A 15,915-nucleotide genomic window follows, 5' to 3' on the forward strand; every position below is an offset into this window, starting at 1 on the left:
ACAGCAGATAAACACAAACACCTCATACTAAATGTCAAGCACAGTGGTGGAGGGCTGATGGTTTGGGTACTTTACAGAGTTGACAATGAACTTTTTTTTTTTTCTTTCTCTTCCATACTGTTCTTAGTTGATATATACTTTGTTCATATAAATAAGAAAAGGAAAAAAAAGGACAGTGAATGATCTGAGGATATTTCTGCTTTTTAAGTTGTAACTCTGTATTGCAAATTGAAAAAGAATAAATTAAAAAAACAAAACAAAAACAGGGTCCAGTCAGGGTCCAGACCTCAACCGGACTGAAATGCTCTGGATGGGACCTTAAGAGACAAACTCAAGCAACGTTACAAAGGAGAGTGGGCCAGAACTCCTCCAGAATCAGAATCAGAATCAGAATCAGATTTATTGCCAGGTGTGTAGGCACACACGAGGAATTTGTCTCCGGTTCACAACACTCTCTTTGAGTAGTCCTAGTCTGTGGAAGATGAAGATGTATATGTACAATATAGATGTATATGCACAGAGATACATATATACATATGAATAACTGGATATATATAAACATAATATACAGTATGTGCAGTTTGTTAAAAAAAAGTTGAAGTAATTGGGAGTTTGAGTTTGAGTCCTGTTTCAGCTGTTTAACACAGAGACAGCCTGAGGGAAGAAGCTGCTCCTGTGTCTGGTTGTTTTGGCGCACAGAGATCTGTAGCGCCTCCCAGAGGGGAGAAGTTCAAACAGTTCGTGTCCGGGGTGTGTTGGGTCTGCAGAGATATTTCCCGCCCGTTTCCTGACTCTGGACAGGTACAGGTCCTGGATGGGGGGCAGGCTGACACCGATAATCTTCTCTGCAGATCTTATTGTCCGTTGTAGTCTGTGCTTTTCCTGATTGGTGGCCGAACCGAACCAAACAGTGATGGAGGAGCAGAGAACAGACTGGATGATGGCCGTGTAGAACTGAGTCAGCAGCTCCTTAGGCAGGTTGAGCTTCCTGAGCTGGCGCAGGAAGTAGAGTCTCTGCTGGGCCTTTTTGATGTTGGAGATTGCTTCAGGCCACTGCCCCTGAACAGCTTGTTTCATTTTGTTTTTGCTTAATAAATAACGACGGTGGAATCTGTGGTGTGTTTTCTGTTCACCTGGGACACAACGTGGCCGTAATGTCACAGAAAACAACTAAAATACATTAATGTGGACCAGAAACGAAAAGTTTACTACAAAAAGATGAAATTATCACACAGGATGAACACAACAAGACGTAGGTGGGGGGTTGTCTCTTTTGGCGTATAACCACTTTAATAAAAGCAGCTCTTATTTTGTCCTTAAAGCAAATATTCCCATGAATGCATTGCTGAATTTAACCAACAGTGTTTGTTCGTCTAAAAGTAAAACCCATGCTGAGGGGTCATCATTCAGGATGGTTTATGACTTTTACCTCTAATTAGCTTCTGCAGGCTGGGCCGAATGGTACAAAAAGGACATTTTGTCTCCTTTTTTTTTTTAGAGAGAACACAGCTCTAGACACCATGAATTTTTCATCCGGTGCAAAAGACTGAAGCAGATCGATGGTGATTTCTGTGCGTCCAGCAGGTGGCGATCTAACTCCATGTTTCTCAGTTTTCAGCTTGTGGCCCAGCCAGGCTTGGAATCCTGACAAGGTTTACTGTTCGGCCGTTAACCAGGTGTGTCAGGTGTGCCAGGTGTGTGTCAGACACGGTGCTGAGAGCAGAAGACGAGGCCCTGACTCCGGTATCCCTCAGTTTGGACAGATGCTGCCTGACAGCGGGACGCTGAGGTGTCCAGACCCCATGCAGTCCTTTCACAGACACATTTTATAAATAGGATAATAACCCCTGACCTTGAGGTTGCGACCCCAAAACTCGTCCCTTCCACCTCCTCCTCCTCTCCCCGCCTGCAGGGACGTGACCTTTGACCCGTGCTGCGGTGCGGCTCTGTGTAAATTCACAGCATGGATGCCTGACCACAGGACGGCGTCTGACAACAGGAATCAGTGCGTCAGCATCAAAATAAACCCACTTGAGCACGAAAATATGTTTCTGCTACACTAGAGGCAGCTTTTTACTGCAGCTAAACACAAATATAAACTTATTTTATTGTCTTTTTAAGCTTTTATCCTTGACATGACTACACTGTAAAAACGGAAAGCATAAAATTGGTTTACCTAAAACAAAATTAAAGGCTAATTTCAACTCATTTATGTGACTTTTTAAAATAACTTTGTCTTGGTTCAATAAATCAAAAGCTGACCAATTAGAGTTTTTTAGAAATCATGAAAATTTGTACAAGTTTATTCCATAAATATAAGTTTCTTATAGACATTACTATCATTTTGACTGATCAGGGATTGAATAAATTTGGATCAATGTTCACAAAATGGTAGATGATGATGAACAACAGGAATAACAGAGATCAGAACCTCCAAAATTTGCCCCGGAGTATGTATTTTTTTTTTTTTTTTTCGCTGACGCTGTAAAACAGGGTTTTGTCTGTTTATTTGAAACACTTCATGCTGAGGCTGAGATGCTGTACGTTTAGGTCGGATTTGTAAAAGAATTGAGCCAGCTTGGAGGGTTAACCTGCTGCTGTTACCCATCTGAGCCACCAGCTGTAATAATGCAGTGGTAACGGTCAAAGGGTAAGAAGAGATTGACAAACTATTTATAAAGCTTTGGAGATCAATTTAAATCATTAGTTTAAAATGTCTTAACTATAAAAAAAAGTTGCCAAAAAAACATGTTCTTTTAAGCCTGAAAAACAATAACATTAAAGGGTACAAGCCTTAAGGGTACAAGGGTAATACTAACTATTACAACTATTTGACACATTAATTCAAAAACGACCAGACTATCCCTTCAGTTCTTTGTGTATTTTGATATGTTCTCAGCAAAGCAGAAATTGTTCAGTGTATTTGTATTCTCCACCTCAAAAGTTTAAAAATTACTTGTAGTTTGTTGAAATTTGGCAACACCTAGCAACAAGCTGGTTTAAAAACTAGATTTTTTAGTTTTCTTGAGTGACGTGATCAGGAATTCCAGTCACATATTTAAAAGAAAGGTAATCCACCAAGTTTTACAATGATTCTGACTGTTATACAATGGGATTTCCCGGTGCTACAGCAGCTGGCAGAAAAAAAACAGATTATTTCTGAAGACACTCCTGTTATAAAACTTAGATTTAAAGGTAGATTAGGAAGATTATGCGCTATTTTAGTTACCGGGATCACTAGAAGGCATCTTTACGGACTCATTAACTCTCAACTGAGGCAAAAATTAATGTTTTCATATTTTCCTTCTGCTGCATGGGCCACATATTTGTAATATATTCAAAGTTTAGTAGGCGGGGCCTAATGAGTTAAAATAACAAACAAGCAAATAATTTTTACAGTGTATGAAAGGAAATTAACCTGTAAAAAATGAAAGGAATGAGAATATATGTATTTTAAAGATTACCAATACCTGCATTTTTTAAATTTTATTTCCTCTTTACAAAAAATTAATTTAGTTTGTGACAATTTTACAAAAACTACGAAAAAAAACACCTGTTTTTTTCCACTTTCTGTCGTTCCTGTTTCTCCAGATTTGCTCAGCGATGAGAATGAAGCAGAAATCGGTGATTTGTCAGAGAAGAGTCTGTGTTTTTGGCTGAGATCTGGCGGGTTTTCCTCCACCTGGGACCTCCCTGTTTCCTCCACTCCTCCTCCAGACCGTCACCTAACTTCCGGCCACTCTCCCCCTCCTTCTCCTCCTGCCTCTCCTTCAGTCTCTCTTCCCGTGTTAAACCGGATCAGTCATGTCAGAGTGTGGACCGTGTGAACGCTCCGGTCGGGACTCGGTTTCTCTGGATTAGGGGCTCGGTTTATCCCCCGCGGCTCCGCCCGGTGTTCGGCGCGAACTCCCCGAGTTTTATTGGATTTGGCCCCTCGGCGGCGGGAGAGGACTGGTCTTCGGTGTCCCTCTTGTCCCAAGGCAGGATTAAGGACGTGGGGAATTAATACAAAAAGGAGGAGAGAGGAGTGAAATAGCAGTGAACATGTTTACCCGTCTCCTGACACTCGCCTTTGGTCTTTTCTTAGTCGGTAAGACACGTCTTTTTGCTTGAATGTTAATGGGTAATTAACTTCAATGGCATTCTGTTCTGAAAAGTCAATGCGAAACCCACTTTGGAAAACTGTCAATTAAATGTTTTACTGTTTTACGGTGGATTTACATGCTGTTTATAAGATCATTTAAAGAATATTGAGCATCCATAAACCCTACCTGTTTATTCGGCCTAAACCTAATCCATAAAACGACAGTTATTTTTAATATATTTAAACTTTGTCTACTGCTTTTGGCTGCTAGCTGTGGCCGTCCCTTATCAATTTTGATATACGAAATCACCGACATGAACCAACTAATGGATTCCACAAGCTGCCATTTTGGTCAATTTTAGGCTAATTTAATGAAGCCGAATGAAAGAACACATCCTAAAGATTAAACCTGTGGAAGTTTATCATGTCGTAGCAAAGAATACATGCCAGGACGGATAGATAATATAAAAAAATGTTATATTCTTAAATGGAGTTCGGGGCAAAAAAAAATTAGTCTCACTAAGGGTAAAATGTAGCCAAATCCCCTTTAAGTCTTCTATGTAAAGATGTACACGGACCACAGGAAAACACTAGTGTTTTGTCCTCTCACTTTTTCCTACTAATTTTACAAATTCAGTCAGGTTCAGTAGTAAAACAAGCAATATACATGAGTTTTACTTAACCTTAAGTCAAGTGATGAACTCCTCACCCATTGAAATGACTGTTTTATTAGCTAAACCTGACTGGACAACACTTCCTTCTCAGTAACATTTTATTTAAATGCAAAAATATGTGCACTTTGCCCTCACATGTTGGTCCCAGTTACATTTTAACAGCGTATTTTCAAATTACTGTTCATTGAGTCAACTATATTAAATCAAATGTTGATCATTTATTGTCCTACGGTTGCTGTCTCAGCCCTGTTTAACCTCTATTAGCCTAAACGACTTCATTTCTCTCAAGACCAATTTCTCTAACAAGTTGACAGGACCCCGTTAGCTAAGTGTTGGTCAAACTGGTTCTTATCATTAGCGAAATCATTTGTTTGTTTCAGGTAACAGTAACTCTATCAGGCTGGTTGGAGGCCAGTGGTTAGGCCGGTTTTGCCCACAGGGACAAACATGGACTTGTTCACTGGCCTACCTGAGTCCTGAAGCTGCCAAATGTTTATGAGTGTTACAGTCAGAGCTGTAGGGGTTCTCTAATGTGTGTGTGTGTGAAGCTTAAATTAGTTCAGCGGAAGATGATCAGATGTCGTCAGCACGCATGCAGTTTGCATTTCTTTATATGTGTGTGTGCAGATATTAAACGCATCACAGACCCACAGGAGGAAGAGGTTTGTCGATTTGACTTCTGCTTTAACAGAACCAGGTTGTCAGTTTTTGTTTCAAAACATTCAAATGTCTCATTTGAGCCGTGAAGTCATGCAGGATTAAGATCCTCCATAAAGAAACTTGGAGATCCGGCGACACCCCCCCCCCACCTCCGACTTTTTCTCTGTTTAGAGTTTGCCACCTTTAATTCAGGAAGGACGTCAGGGATCTTTAAATCACATCAGCAACAGCTGTAGTTGTTTTTAAGTCAACTTTAATGGAGAAATTAGATGCGAGACTTAAAAGGAGAAGCTGGCTTCTTAACTTTCTGTGGGAAATCTGAAGAAGAGAGGAGCAGTCATGGTTCACAAAAAACCCCAAACAAACAAAATGTTGGTGATTTTTAATAACTGAGCTTGAACTAAATCTGAAAACTTGATGCCAACACCCTTGGCAGGGTTTTCAGAGTTGGTGGGTTTGGTTTTACAGTTCAGCTCGGAGTCTAAAATCTAAAGGCAGAAAGATTAAAAGCAGGAAGGAGCTTCTGCTTCTGGTTCCAACTGACTGTCAACGACATAAACACATCAGAAACGTGACTCTTGGAGTTTTAATGTGCTTCAGATTGAACACTTAAAGACAAACTAAGGTTCAATAAGGAGAGCAGAGATAAATAATAAAAGCTGCTTCCTGGTAGATTTCCAGACCATTTTGGAACTTCAAACTTCACTATCAGCTCCAACCTCATGTGGTTTTTCACAAAAAAAACCACACAAAGACAGAAAAAACTGTAATTTTGATAAAGTGTACAAGCTATACCATCTAAAATCAGGTGAGATTGCCTAAAATAACCCAAAAAATACAGGAATTTACCTTAGCAACTGTTAACTTTTAGGGCTGGAACATGAAAAGAAAGGTTTTGAACATGCAATATCCTAAATTGTTGTAGATAGCTCTTTGAAAGACCTCAGTTTGGAGTTTAACCACAGTGACGAGCTAACGGCTAGTTGGAGTAAAGTCAAGACTGAAGTGGACTGCTGTCGTCTTTCCAATCAAAGACTTTATGTCGGTTTCTGTAAATATTACCTTATAAACCTTCACACATCGCACCGCAAACATGGAAGAGTTCGAATCGAGTTTCAAAAACTTATTTTAACGACATGAACTGGAGCTAGCAGAGCAGTTGAGGCGCGGTGCCGTTTGTCATTTAAGAGTTACCGTAGCTTCCTATAGTAGAAACTCGTTGCTGTTTTTTCACATCTTTCTCATATTTTTTTTTTTCTGAACTCTGACGATTAAACGTCTGTAAAGAGTAGCTGAAGTTATCATAATTTGACTGTTTTAGTAATGACTTTAAAACGTTGATTTGCCTATACTTTACGTGATAAACACGATGCTAATCGCTTTAGCTTTTCTATGGCATTTTTAATGTTGAGTTAGCATCTATGCTAATTGTTAGTCATTGGGTTTGTTTTTGACATGTTATTATTAATTATAAAGCATGCACAAAGTAAATAAAATTGTAATAAATTGAATTTTAGGATTATTTTGCAAACGCAGCAGTGGCTAGCTGTAGCACTTCTAGTACTTCCTGGGCCCTTTCTGGCAGGAAAATCAGAAAATTTCCACCAAAGTACCTAAAGCGAAATTCAAGTCGGGGTAATGATTTATCACATAACAGTTTGCACAGATCATTATACAATCTTGGAGATTAAGGTTGATCGAAGACTAGCAATCCATTTTGGTCTTGTCCCCGCTCAGACTAGCTGTTAGCTCGTCGATTCAGTCCATTTCTCCAAACTGAGGTCGTCCAAAGAGCTCTCCGCAACAGATAAGATACTGACTGTTCAGAGCCCATCCACAGACTCTCACTTCAAGGGATCCAAGCTCTGAACTCCAGACTTTCTGACACTTTCAGAAGAAATATTCTTTTCCAGCATTTGGTTCCAAAATACGTTTAAACAGAACGTCCCTTCGAAGATGTTCTTAATGTTGTAAAAGTCAGAAACATTGAGTGTTTTAATGGCTGCCACTTACATCCTCACCTCAAACACGCCAAAGACTTTGAGCGTGCTATGTTTTATTAATTACTAACGAACCCCAAAGTACTATAAATCTTTAAAAGCGTCTTGTAACATGCGCTGATAGACTTTAACTGGTCCGAGTTCAGACTTCAGGGTCAGAGTTGTGAGGCCAACCAAGGTTGGGTTTTTTTGTTTGTTTTTTGATACAAGGTCCCTCCTGATATTATCGAACAGCCCAAGAACACGCAAGCATTCATTTCAGGTTTTCCAAACCTCTGCGTCATCATAATCACGAACCTTGTTGTCAGTTCATCCCTCAAGTTCCAACAAGCCCCGTGTGTTTGTAAGTGTGCCGGTTTCTGTTGTGCATGTCGAAACACGGGGGTGCGTGTGAGCTCCAGTCAGAAAACACCCACCGGCTTCAAAACGAGCGAAGCGAGGCGTTGCGTGCAGCTCCTTCGTCACCGCGTTTGGTTTGGTCGTCCTGACGGAAGGAGCGAAGTGCTGCTTCTTCCGGCGGGATGTTTTCCTGTGAGCCCAGCGGCACTTCAGGCTGCTGAAGACTAAACGTTTTCGGTGTTTTCTCTGCCCCATCCAGGCGGGTGCTCGGCCCGGGTGGTGACAGTGCCGCCGGGTCCGTTAATCCGAGTGGAGGGGCAGCCGGTCTCCATCAGGTGTAACGTCACAGATTATGGAGGACCTCGTGAGCAGGTAAACGTCGAGTCGGAATGTCTACCATTGTTGCCTAAACATGCTTGCTTGTAAAGATAATATCTGTGTGTAATGAAACATTATTATGGTTCTTATATTATTAAGAAACATAAACATTATTCCAAAATTGTCCAAACCACATGAAACATAATTATGATTGTTCAAATAAAATCTCCATCTGGCAAACAAAAGCGAACGACCCCCATCAACACATATTTAATTCTGTCTGTCTGTTAGCAAAATATCTCATGAACCACTGAATAGATTTTAATAAAACGTTCAGGAAATAATCACTGGATCTGCATCTAGAACTCAATAACTTTTGGAGCCACCTGAATTTAAGATGGCCGCCACAGCCAACTGATCTTAGAAAACACAAAAATGTGGATAACTCTGTCAGCTTTACAGATATTGTGCTAAAATGTGGTGTGGTAGTAGCTGAGAGTCTCTCACAGGACATACTCCTCATTGCTCAAGATCTTTGACACAAAACCTTCAGCGGTTACCCTTTGAGTCAACCCTGTTTGTCTGTTAGCAAAATATCTCATGAACTGCTGGGTGGATATTAACGAAACACTCAGGATTAAATCACTGGATGTATGTCTAGATCTGGTTAACCTTTGGTTCTGGTTCAATTCAAGATGGCGGCCACAGCTAAGCAACAATAGCCAATACAAAAGTAGCTACAATTCAGTCAGTTTTACAGACCACAAATTTTTGGAAGTTTATTTTTTTAAGGAGTCTAATGATCTAATTACAGGATCTTAGCTACTTTCACCTGAAGGGAGGAAACATCCGAGTTATTTTTCCAGGAAATGAAAAATCTATCCCTGGCACTCACCGTTGTTCTGCTCTGCTCTGTAGGAATTCGAATGGAAGATGTCCAGGGATGGCAAGTCGAAGATCAACATAATCTCCACCTTTGATCTCAGCTTCTCCGACCCGTCGCTCAGCAATCGCATCGCGTCCGGCGACATCTCTGTGGTGCGGCTCCAGGACAACGAGGTGGAGCTGAAGGTGGCGGAGGCCAAGCTGCAGGACGCCGGCTCATACATCTGCGAAACGCCGAGCACCGACACGACCGCCAGCGGGAACTATGAAGCGCAGGTTCAGCTCACAGGTGAGAAGTCACTTATACCTTCTGACCGGGAGTGGCTGTGGTTCATTCACTGTGAGTTTGTGGAAACGGCTGGCTTTGTTGCTTCATTTAACAGCCATTTTCATGACTTAATAACGCTCTGCTGAGCGTGTTTTTTTTTAACACACACACAGAGGTTGCTGGTTTTAGACATCACTTGACACCTCAAACACGTTCATGTCGGGGAGCAGATGTCAGGAACAGGGCTTGTGTCAGTTAGGATCAGGGAGATTTGAATCGAACATTATTTCCAACATATGGACGCAAATGCTGAGCTACAGACATGGATGGAACCATTTGTTAAAACAGAAGGTTTGGTTTTATAGTAGATCTGTGTTGCTTTATTTCATCTAGAAGCACTCAAGAGAGCGCTTACCTCCATGAATATAATCTGGATCAGAAGCAGAATGTAATCCATTGTTTTTTGTAACAATCCCAACATTTCCTGAAGATTTCATCCAGATCTGCTCTTTAGTTTTTACCTGGTCTTTGCTACAGACACAACCAGAAACAGAACCTCCTCGGTGAAGGAAACAAAAGGGCCACATGTAGGAGCAGAGACAAGTTTTTGACAAAGGGGTCACCTGTGACCTTTGACCCCATGAACCTTGAAATCAACAGGCATCATCTTTGACGCATGAGGTGTTCAGCTGCAGGTTGCCATTCCTACACGACACTGTTGCAGAGTTAGAGCACAAGGTCAACTGTGATATTGACCTTTGAAATCAGTTGTGATCACCCTTGACCTAAGAGGTGTCAAACTGCAGGTTAACATTCCTGTTATACAGCTGCAGAGCTGGAGCATGGGCTGATCTGTGACCTTTGACCGGATCACCACCAAAGTTTAGTCACTGGTTCCTTGCACCATGTTTGATGTTTCCTGAAAATTTCCTGAAAATCCGTTCATACCTTTTTTAGTGTAATCTTGTCAGCAGACAGACAGACAGACAGACAGCGAAGTACTACAATAAATCCGAGGTCATTACATTGACAGTGTCATGGAGTCACACCTGACATGTGTCAGTAGTTTTGGACAGTCGTGTTGTGAACGTTGTGATGACAAAGAACAAGGAAAATGTTAATTTATCGCAGCTGATATTGTTACCCTGGTATTGAACGATAAGAATGGAATCCCATGATTACGAAATATCGTGCAGCTCTTTGTAGTTTGTCTAATAAAGGTGCGGTGTGGCCTCTAACTCAAGCCAAGCTTTTCCTAAAATATGCAATATTATATACATATGTCTATATCAGTTGCAATAAACCCACATTTTAACTTTCTCTTCTGTGTTATTGTGATGACGATGAATTGTACAGCTGTAATATTATGTCTTCTTTTCTTACATAGGTGTAGTTTGGTTGTTTAGTAACTTGTAAAGTAGGAAATAGTCAATGTAATAAAACTGATAGAATCATAATTATTGGTAAAAAGTTTTTGATGTGATATCTTTTCCTTGTGATGTCAATATATACTCAAAACAAAAAGTAAGGAAATTTATGTTTGATTGATTATTTCTTTGTCGTAACAATGCTGCTGCTTGGCAATAAATCTTGGAAAGCCTGTTTACGTTCACGTAAATGTTGGCCCATTTGTCAGGGTTGGGTTGAGCAGCAGAGTTGAGTTTGTGGGCTGCGCCCATGGAAAACGTGCCAAACCTTTCCTGTCGAACAGCTCATTCTGCTACTGACACTTGTGTGGTGTCGTTTATTGGGTTGGATGATCGAAAGCTGAAGAAACAGGGGTGTGTTGGCAATTTAAGTTTCTTAGTGGGACAAACAGGGGTGGCATGTGGAAGAACCATACGCAGCCACAACATATGGCGTCCCATTCCACAGTTGTTCAGCCCACAAATGCATTTTCTTTACAAATCATTTAAGAGGAAATAAACAGACTTTCCAGCTGTATTAGATGAAATATCAAAGCATTGTTGCAACAAAGAAATAATCAACCAAACATAAATTCCTTACTTTTCGTGCAATGTTTATTAGTAATACGTTGTCAGCATTGGGTGATAAAGTATCAATAAGCAAAAATTTGGTCAGTTTATGGCTTTACTGTATAATACGTCACCATTCGCTGACAGATGTGAATTTTAGGGAAGTTATTTTGTATGTTCGGGGAGAATTTAGGAAGTAGCTCAGATTTCAAATCTCACAGCCGACTGGATGGAGGAAACTCGACCTCAGACTGGTTTTGTTCTCGGTAAATAAAACTAAAATGGCAAGAAGGAAGCATCAAAAACCATAAAAACCATATGATCGAAAACGCCAACTTACTAAATGCAGAACCTGTTTGACGAGAAGTTGCCTGCATGGGAACATTTCCTCTGTTTTCTTTTTTTTTTTTTTTTGGTTTAAGTTTGTCATTCCAACTTGAGGGGAGATAAGATCTCACCCTGTTTCCCCGTTTTCAACAAGACATTAGGTTCAGTCTGTGTGAAAGTTTAAAAATATACCGAGTGGACTTCATCTTACAGGAAGACATTTAAAGGTGCAGCACAGGTTTATCGCAAACATCTTGTGTGTAACTTTTAAATCACAGTTAAACAGTCTGACAGAATCAACAAACTGAGTTTAACCTGAGACCCTTTTTTTTTAAACTAAATTGGAAAATCGGTTTCCTTTTAGGACTAAACTGAACCTAAACAAGAAGGGCCTGGTTTTAGTTTACCAAACTGTTTCATTAAGGTGGATATTTATTTAGCTCAATCTGATTGGTCAGCACCTGAGCAGGCTCCGCCCACTAATCCACACCGATATATTTGGATTGGTTTAAACAATTGTCATTGAAGAAAGTGACACTTTAATGTACTCTGAGTACTTTTTAACTGTAAATTGCAGCTCTTTAGCGCCTTCAATCAGGTATTTAGCCACAAATTCATATGAACTCCATTTTTGTTTTTTGTTTGAATGAGTTGGACAAAAAGTTGGACAACTGATTAAGTTTTGGGGTCAATCCTATTTAAGGAAATCGGCCCAAACAAACAGAAAATGGCTTTAACTCAGTGAGTTTTTGAGATATCGAGCTGAAATTTGGTGTGGTAGTAGCTGAGGGTCATCTATAGCACATAGTCCAAGCCAGTGGCTCTCAACTGGTCCAGACCTGGACCCACGACCCACCAGTTGAGAACCACTTGTCTAACAGATCATTCTACATCTTCATTTCAAGGCGGCGTGCGACATAGAATTCTTCAAGGACTTTTTTTTTTTTTTTTTGAGCCAGATAGTACATTTAATATTGTAATATCATAACTATAAGAAAACAGGTGGTAGCCCCATTTTAAAAATAAATAAATGAATAAAATTGGAGTCATCTTAAAAAAGCTTTAACCATGTTCTCCAGATGTATCAGTTGGTTAAATGGGATCAAACACACCTGGATCCTGTTTCCACTCAGCAGTACTTCAGAGTTTATCAGACATGAAGTACAGAGCTGTCCAGAAATACATTTCTGGTTCCTCAGATCATTAATAAAGCTGCACACTTTGAGTTTCGTGTCATTTTCTGTCCCGCAACACACGAGTTCAGCATTTTCCTCCTTCCTAATTGGATTTTTGTTTTGCACATTTTTTCTAGTCGGTAATTAAAAACTCACCCAGCATTCGCTAACCCGGGCCTCAAACCGTCATCCCTTTACGTCACGAAACAGAGATTTTTGTGTCAGAAAAGCAAAAAGAAATGCAAGTTTTTGTTTAGGGGAGGGGCGGACCGCTTGCTCAGGAAGCTGGAGAGTGACGGAGAGCGCAATCAGACAGCAGGTTAGTTATCTCCATAATGCATCATCATGTTGGGCTGCTCTCCGCTTCCTTCCAGCACGGCTCCCCAGACACCTTGTTAAATTTAGACCTGAATTAACCAGGCAACGAGGTTTTGTATGCGAGAGGGAAGCTGGCACGCACATGCAGAGCATACGTGTCAGCAAGTACAACAGTTTTCAGCAGGACGGAGGGAGAGAAACTTCAACAGATGCCATCTTTTAAGTCGATAAATTAGATTTATGCCAGGCGGGATTGGTGCACCACTTTTCTTTTCTTTTATTATTATTTTGTTACGTAAGAGACGAGTGAAGCGGAGGTCGCTGAGGACTTGGAAACTCCTTTCAGGCAAATTTTAATTGACAGAGCAAAACACAATTATTTGTACCCTCTTTGTTCTCCGCCGCAGATACCCGGCTCACTGCAGCACAGACTTATCTCCTGTTTCAGGGGGATTCAAACTGGAAGTGCTTTGCTCTAATAAAGCCGAGCCGTTGAGAAGTATCGGCGCTATGGATTTCGAAGCTCCTGGAGCTCGAAATGTTTCTTCTGACGACGCTAAATGAGCGCGACCCCCAAAACAAAGGCGCCGCCGACTTCAAACGGCCTTTTTTTGCTAATTATTTCCAATTCGTCAGGTTGGTGGGATTCCGGTTTCTGGCCTTCCTGCCAATTTTAACACGACTGCTTGGTACGAAGAGTCGTATTTGGAGGTGCGACTGCCTTTTGGGGTTTTTGTGAGGAAGTCCTATCAGACACAACCTCAGCGGTCAAACCTACAGCCGAGTTCTGTTACTGATCTTGTTCTAAAGCTAAGATTAGCTGTTTTATTTTTCCTGAATACACAAAACTTTAGACCCTTTTCTGACCATATGACACCTAAAAAAAAAACCTAAAATCTGATGAAACCAAAATGTGATCATTATGTCATAAATCCCAACATTAAACTAATCCCAACAGTCAAGCATGGTGAGGGCAGCATCATTCTCTTGGACACTTCTATGAGACAGATATTTAAAAGAAAAGCTTGAGGCAAACCAAAAAATAGCACACATGTTTGTCTTACTGTGAGAAATGGAGTTGTAGCCTTTTTGGCCAAATCTTAAATAATGTTGCACTAAGAGTATGTGATGCAAATGACTCTCAGCTACTACCACACCAAATTTAAGCTCGATATCTGAAAAATTGCCCGAGTTAGAACTATTTTGTTGTTTTCTAATGTTTATTAGCTGTGGCGGCCATTTCAAATTGGATTGACTCCAAAAGTTAATCAGTTGTAGACACACATTCAGTGATTATTTCCTGAAAGTTTTACTAAAATTGAAGCAGTGGTTCCTGAGATACTTTGCTAACAGACAAATAAGGGTGACTCTGGCAATTAATGCTAAAGTTTTAAGCAAAGCTCATATGTAATGAGTATCACTTGGAGTACGTGTTGTGAATGACTCTCAACTACAACCACACCAAATTTTAGCTCTGTATCTGTCAAATTGACTGAATTATAGCCATTTCGGTGTATTTTAAAGTCAGTTAGCTGTGGCAGCCATTTTGAATCAGGTTGGCTCCAAAAGGTAATCAGTTCTATATGTACATCTAATGATTGTTTCCTGAAAATTTAATTAAAATCCATGGAGTGATTCATGAGATATTTTGCTAACAGACACACGCAGACATTCTTTCAGCTTTCACCATCTTTTTGGTTATATGAGCGTGAACTCCAGCCCAAACGTCTCTATTTGTGACATTTTGTGTAAACGGAGCCTCTCCGCAGCACTCTGCGGTTGCCTCTCAGTATTATTAACCCCCCGTGTCCTCGGCGCTTAGTTGATGATCATCAAAACATCTGTCCTCCCCTTTCGCTTCCCCGTTGTGAAAGTATGAGATAAACACTTAAGTCAGTCGTGGTTTTGTGGTTGCGTCTGATCGCGGTATTTCTGAAATTTTTAGACGCTTTCAGAGTGAGTCACGACACGTCCGCGGTGGTTTTCGCTCAGAAGAGGGAACCGAGCGGCGGTTTCGCTCGGGGCCCGGTCGGATGTTCGAGCGTCACGTCTGGGCGCCCGGTCGGAACAAAAGTGCAGGATGAATGAGCGGAGGTGAAAAGGAAGAGTTTATTGGTTTACCTGACCGCTCCCCTGGGTGTGTTCAGCTCACACGGCACAAATGCAAACAGAAGTTTGACTTTTTATCTGGGAGCTGTTTATTTGATTCCTGTTTTAATCAGCAGCCTTGGTGAGAGCTCAGAGGAGATCATTACAGGCTTCACAGCTGACCCTGACCTTATTCTGACTTTAACTTTCCTCTAATTACCAACTAATAATGTCTTCAAGTAAAAGAAAGCCTGAAGCCGTCATCATTCTTCAGAATTTAGTCACTCTAACGGCTAAATGTTGACTCATTAACGTTTTGTTTTGTAACTTCCATTAAAACAAACCCCTTTGTGCTCATTCTTTATCTAAAATATGGGTAACATCATGCTTTTACAAACCATGTGTTTACTGATTAGCCTGTAGGGTTTGTGTGAAAATGGGGGAGGGAGCCATAAAAAAAAAAGACGTGATTAATTATTTAAACGAGAAGTTTAGACGTGCTAAAACTTTGAAAGCCACAACACACGAGGCGACAGATTTCTTTTATTGTGAAGGAACTGCTATGAGTGGAAACACGTCTATTTGTTTTAGGTGTACGGGTTATTTTAATTAGTTAAATGTGTAAGTGGATCTTTTTAAGATAAATATGTAATCGCTGCTACCATTTCCTCACACTGAAGTCCTTGTGGTTGGAGCATTTTGTTTTTTAAAGCCAATCTCCTACAGTACATACTTGTATTTAAATGTTATCAATAACCGTCCCGCCAAAAACAGGAAATTTGCGTCAGGGAGGCGTCTATGTT

General features: G+C 40.6%; 1 protein-coding gene across 1 annotated transcript in view; it reads left to right on the forward strand.

Annotated features, from left to right (window-relative positions):
- The first annotated feature begins 3,769 nt into the window (after positions 1 to 3,769).
- Positions 3,770 to 15,915, forward strand: part of si:ch211-132g1.7 (prostaglandin F2 receptor negative regulator) — a 59,657-nt gene continuing 47,511 nt past the window's right edge. Inside the window, exons 1-3 of the mRNA XM_017430095.3 lie at positions 3,770 to 4,090; positions 8,017 to 8,129; positions 8,994 to 9,249. Coding sequence (XP_017285584.1) covers positions 4,045 to 4,090; positions 8,017 to 8,129; positions 8,994 to 9,249 — 415 coding nt within the window. The 5' untranslated portion in view covers positions 3,770 to 4,044. The remainder of the gene's footprint in view (positions 4,091 to 8,016; positions 8,130 to 8,993; positions 9,250 to 15,915) is intronic.

Source organism: Kryptolebias marmoratus, linkage group LG23, assembly GCF_001649575.2.
Source record: "Kryptolebias marmoratus isolate JLee-2015 linkage group LG23, ASM164957v2, whole genome shotgun sequence".
NCBI lineage: Eukaryota > Metazoa > Chordata > Actinopteri > Cyprinodontiformes > Rivulidae > Kryptolebias > Kryptolebias marmoratus.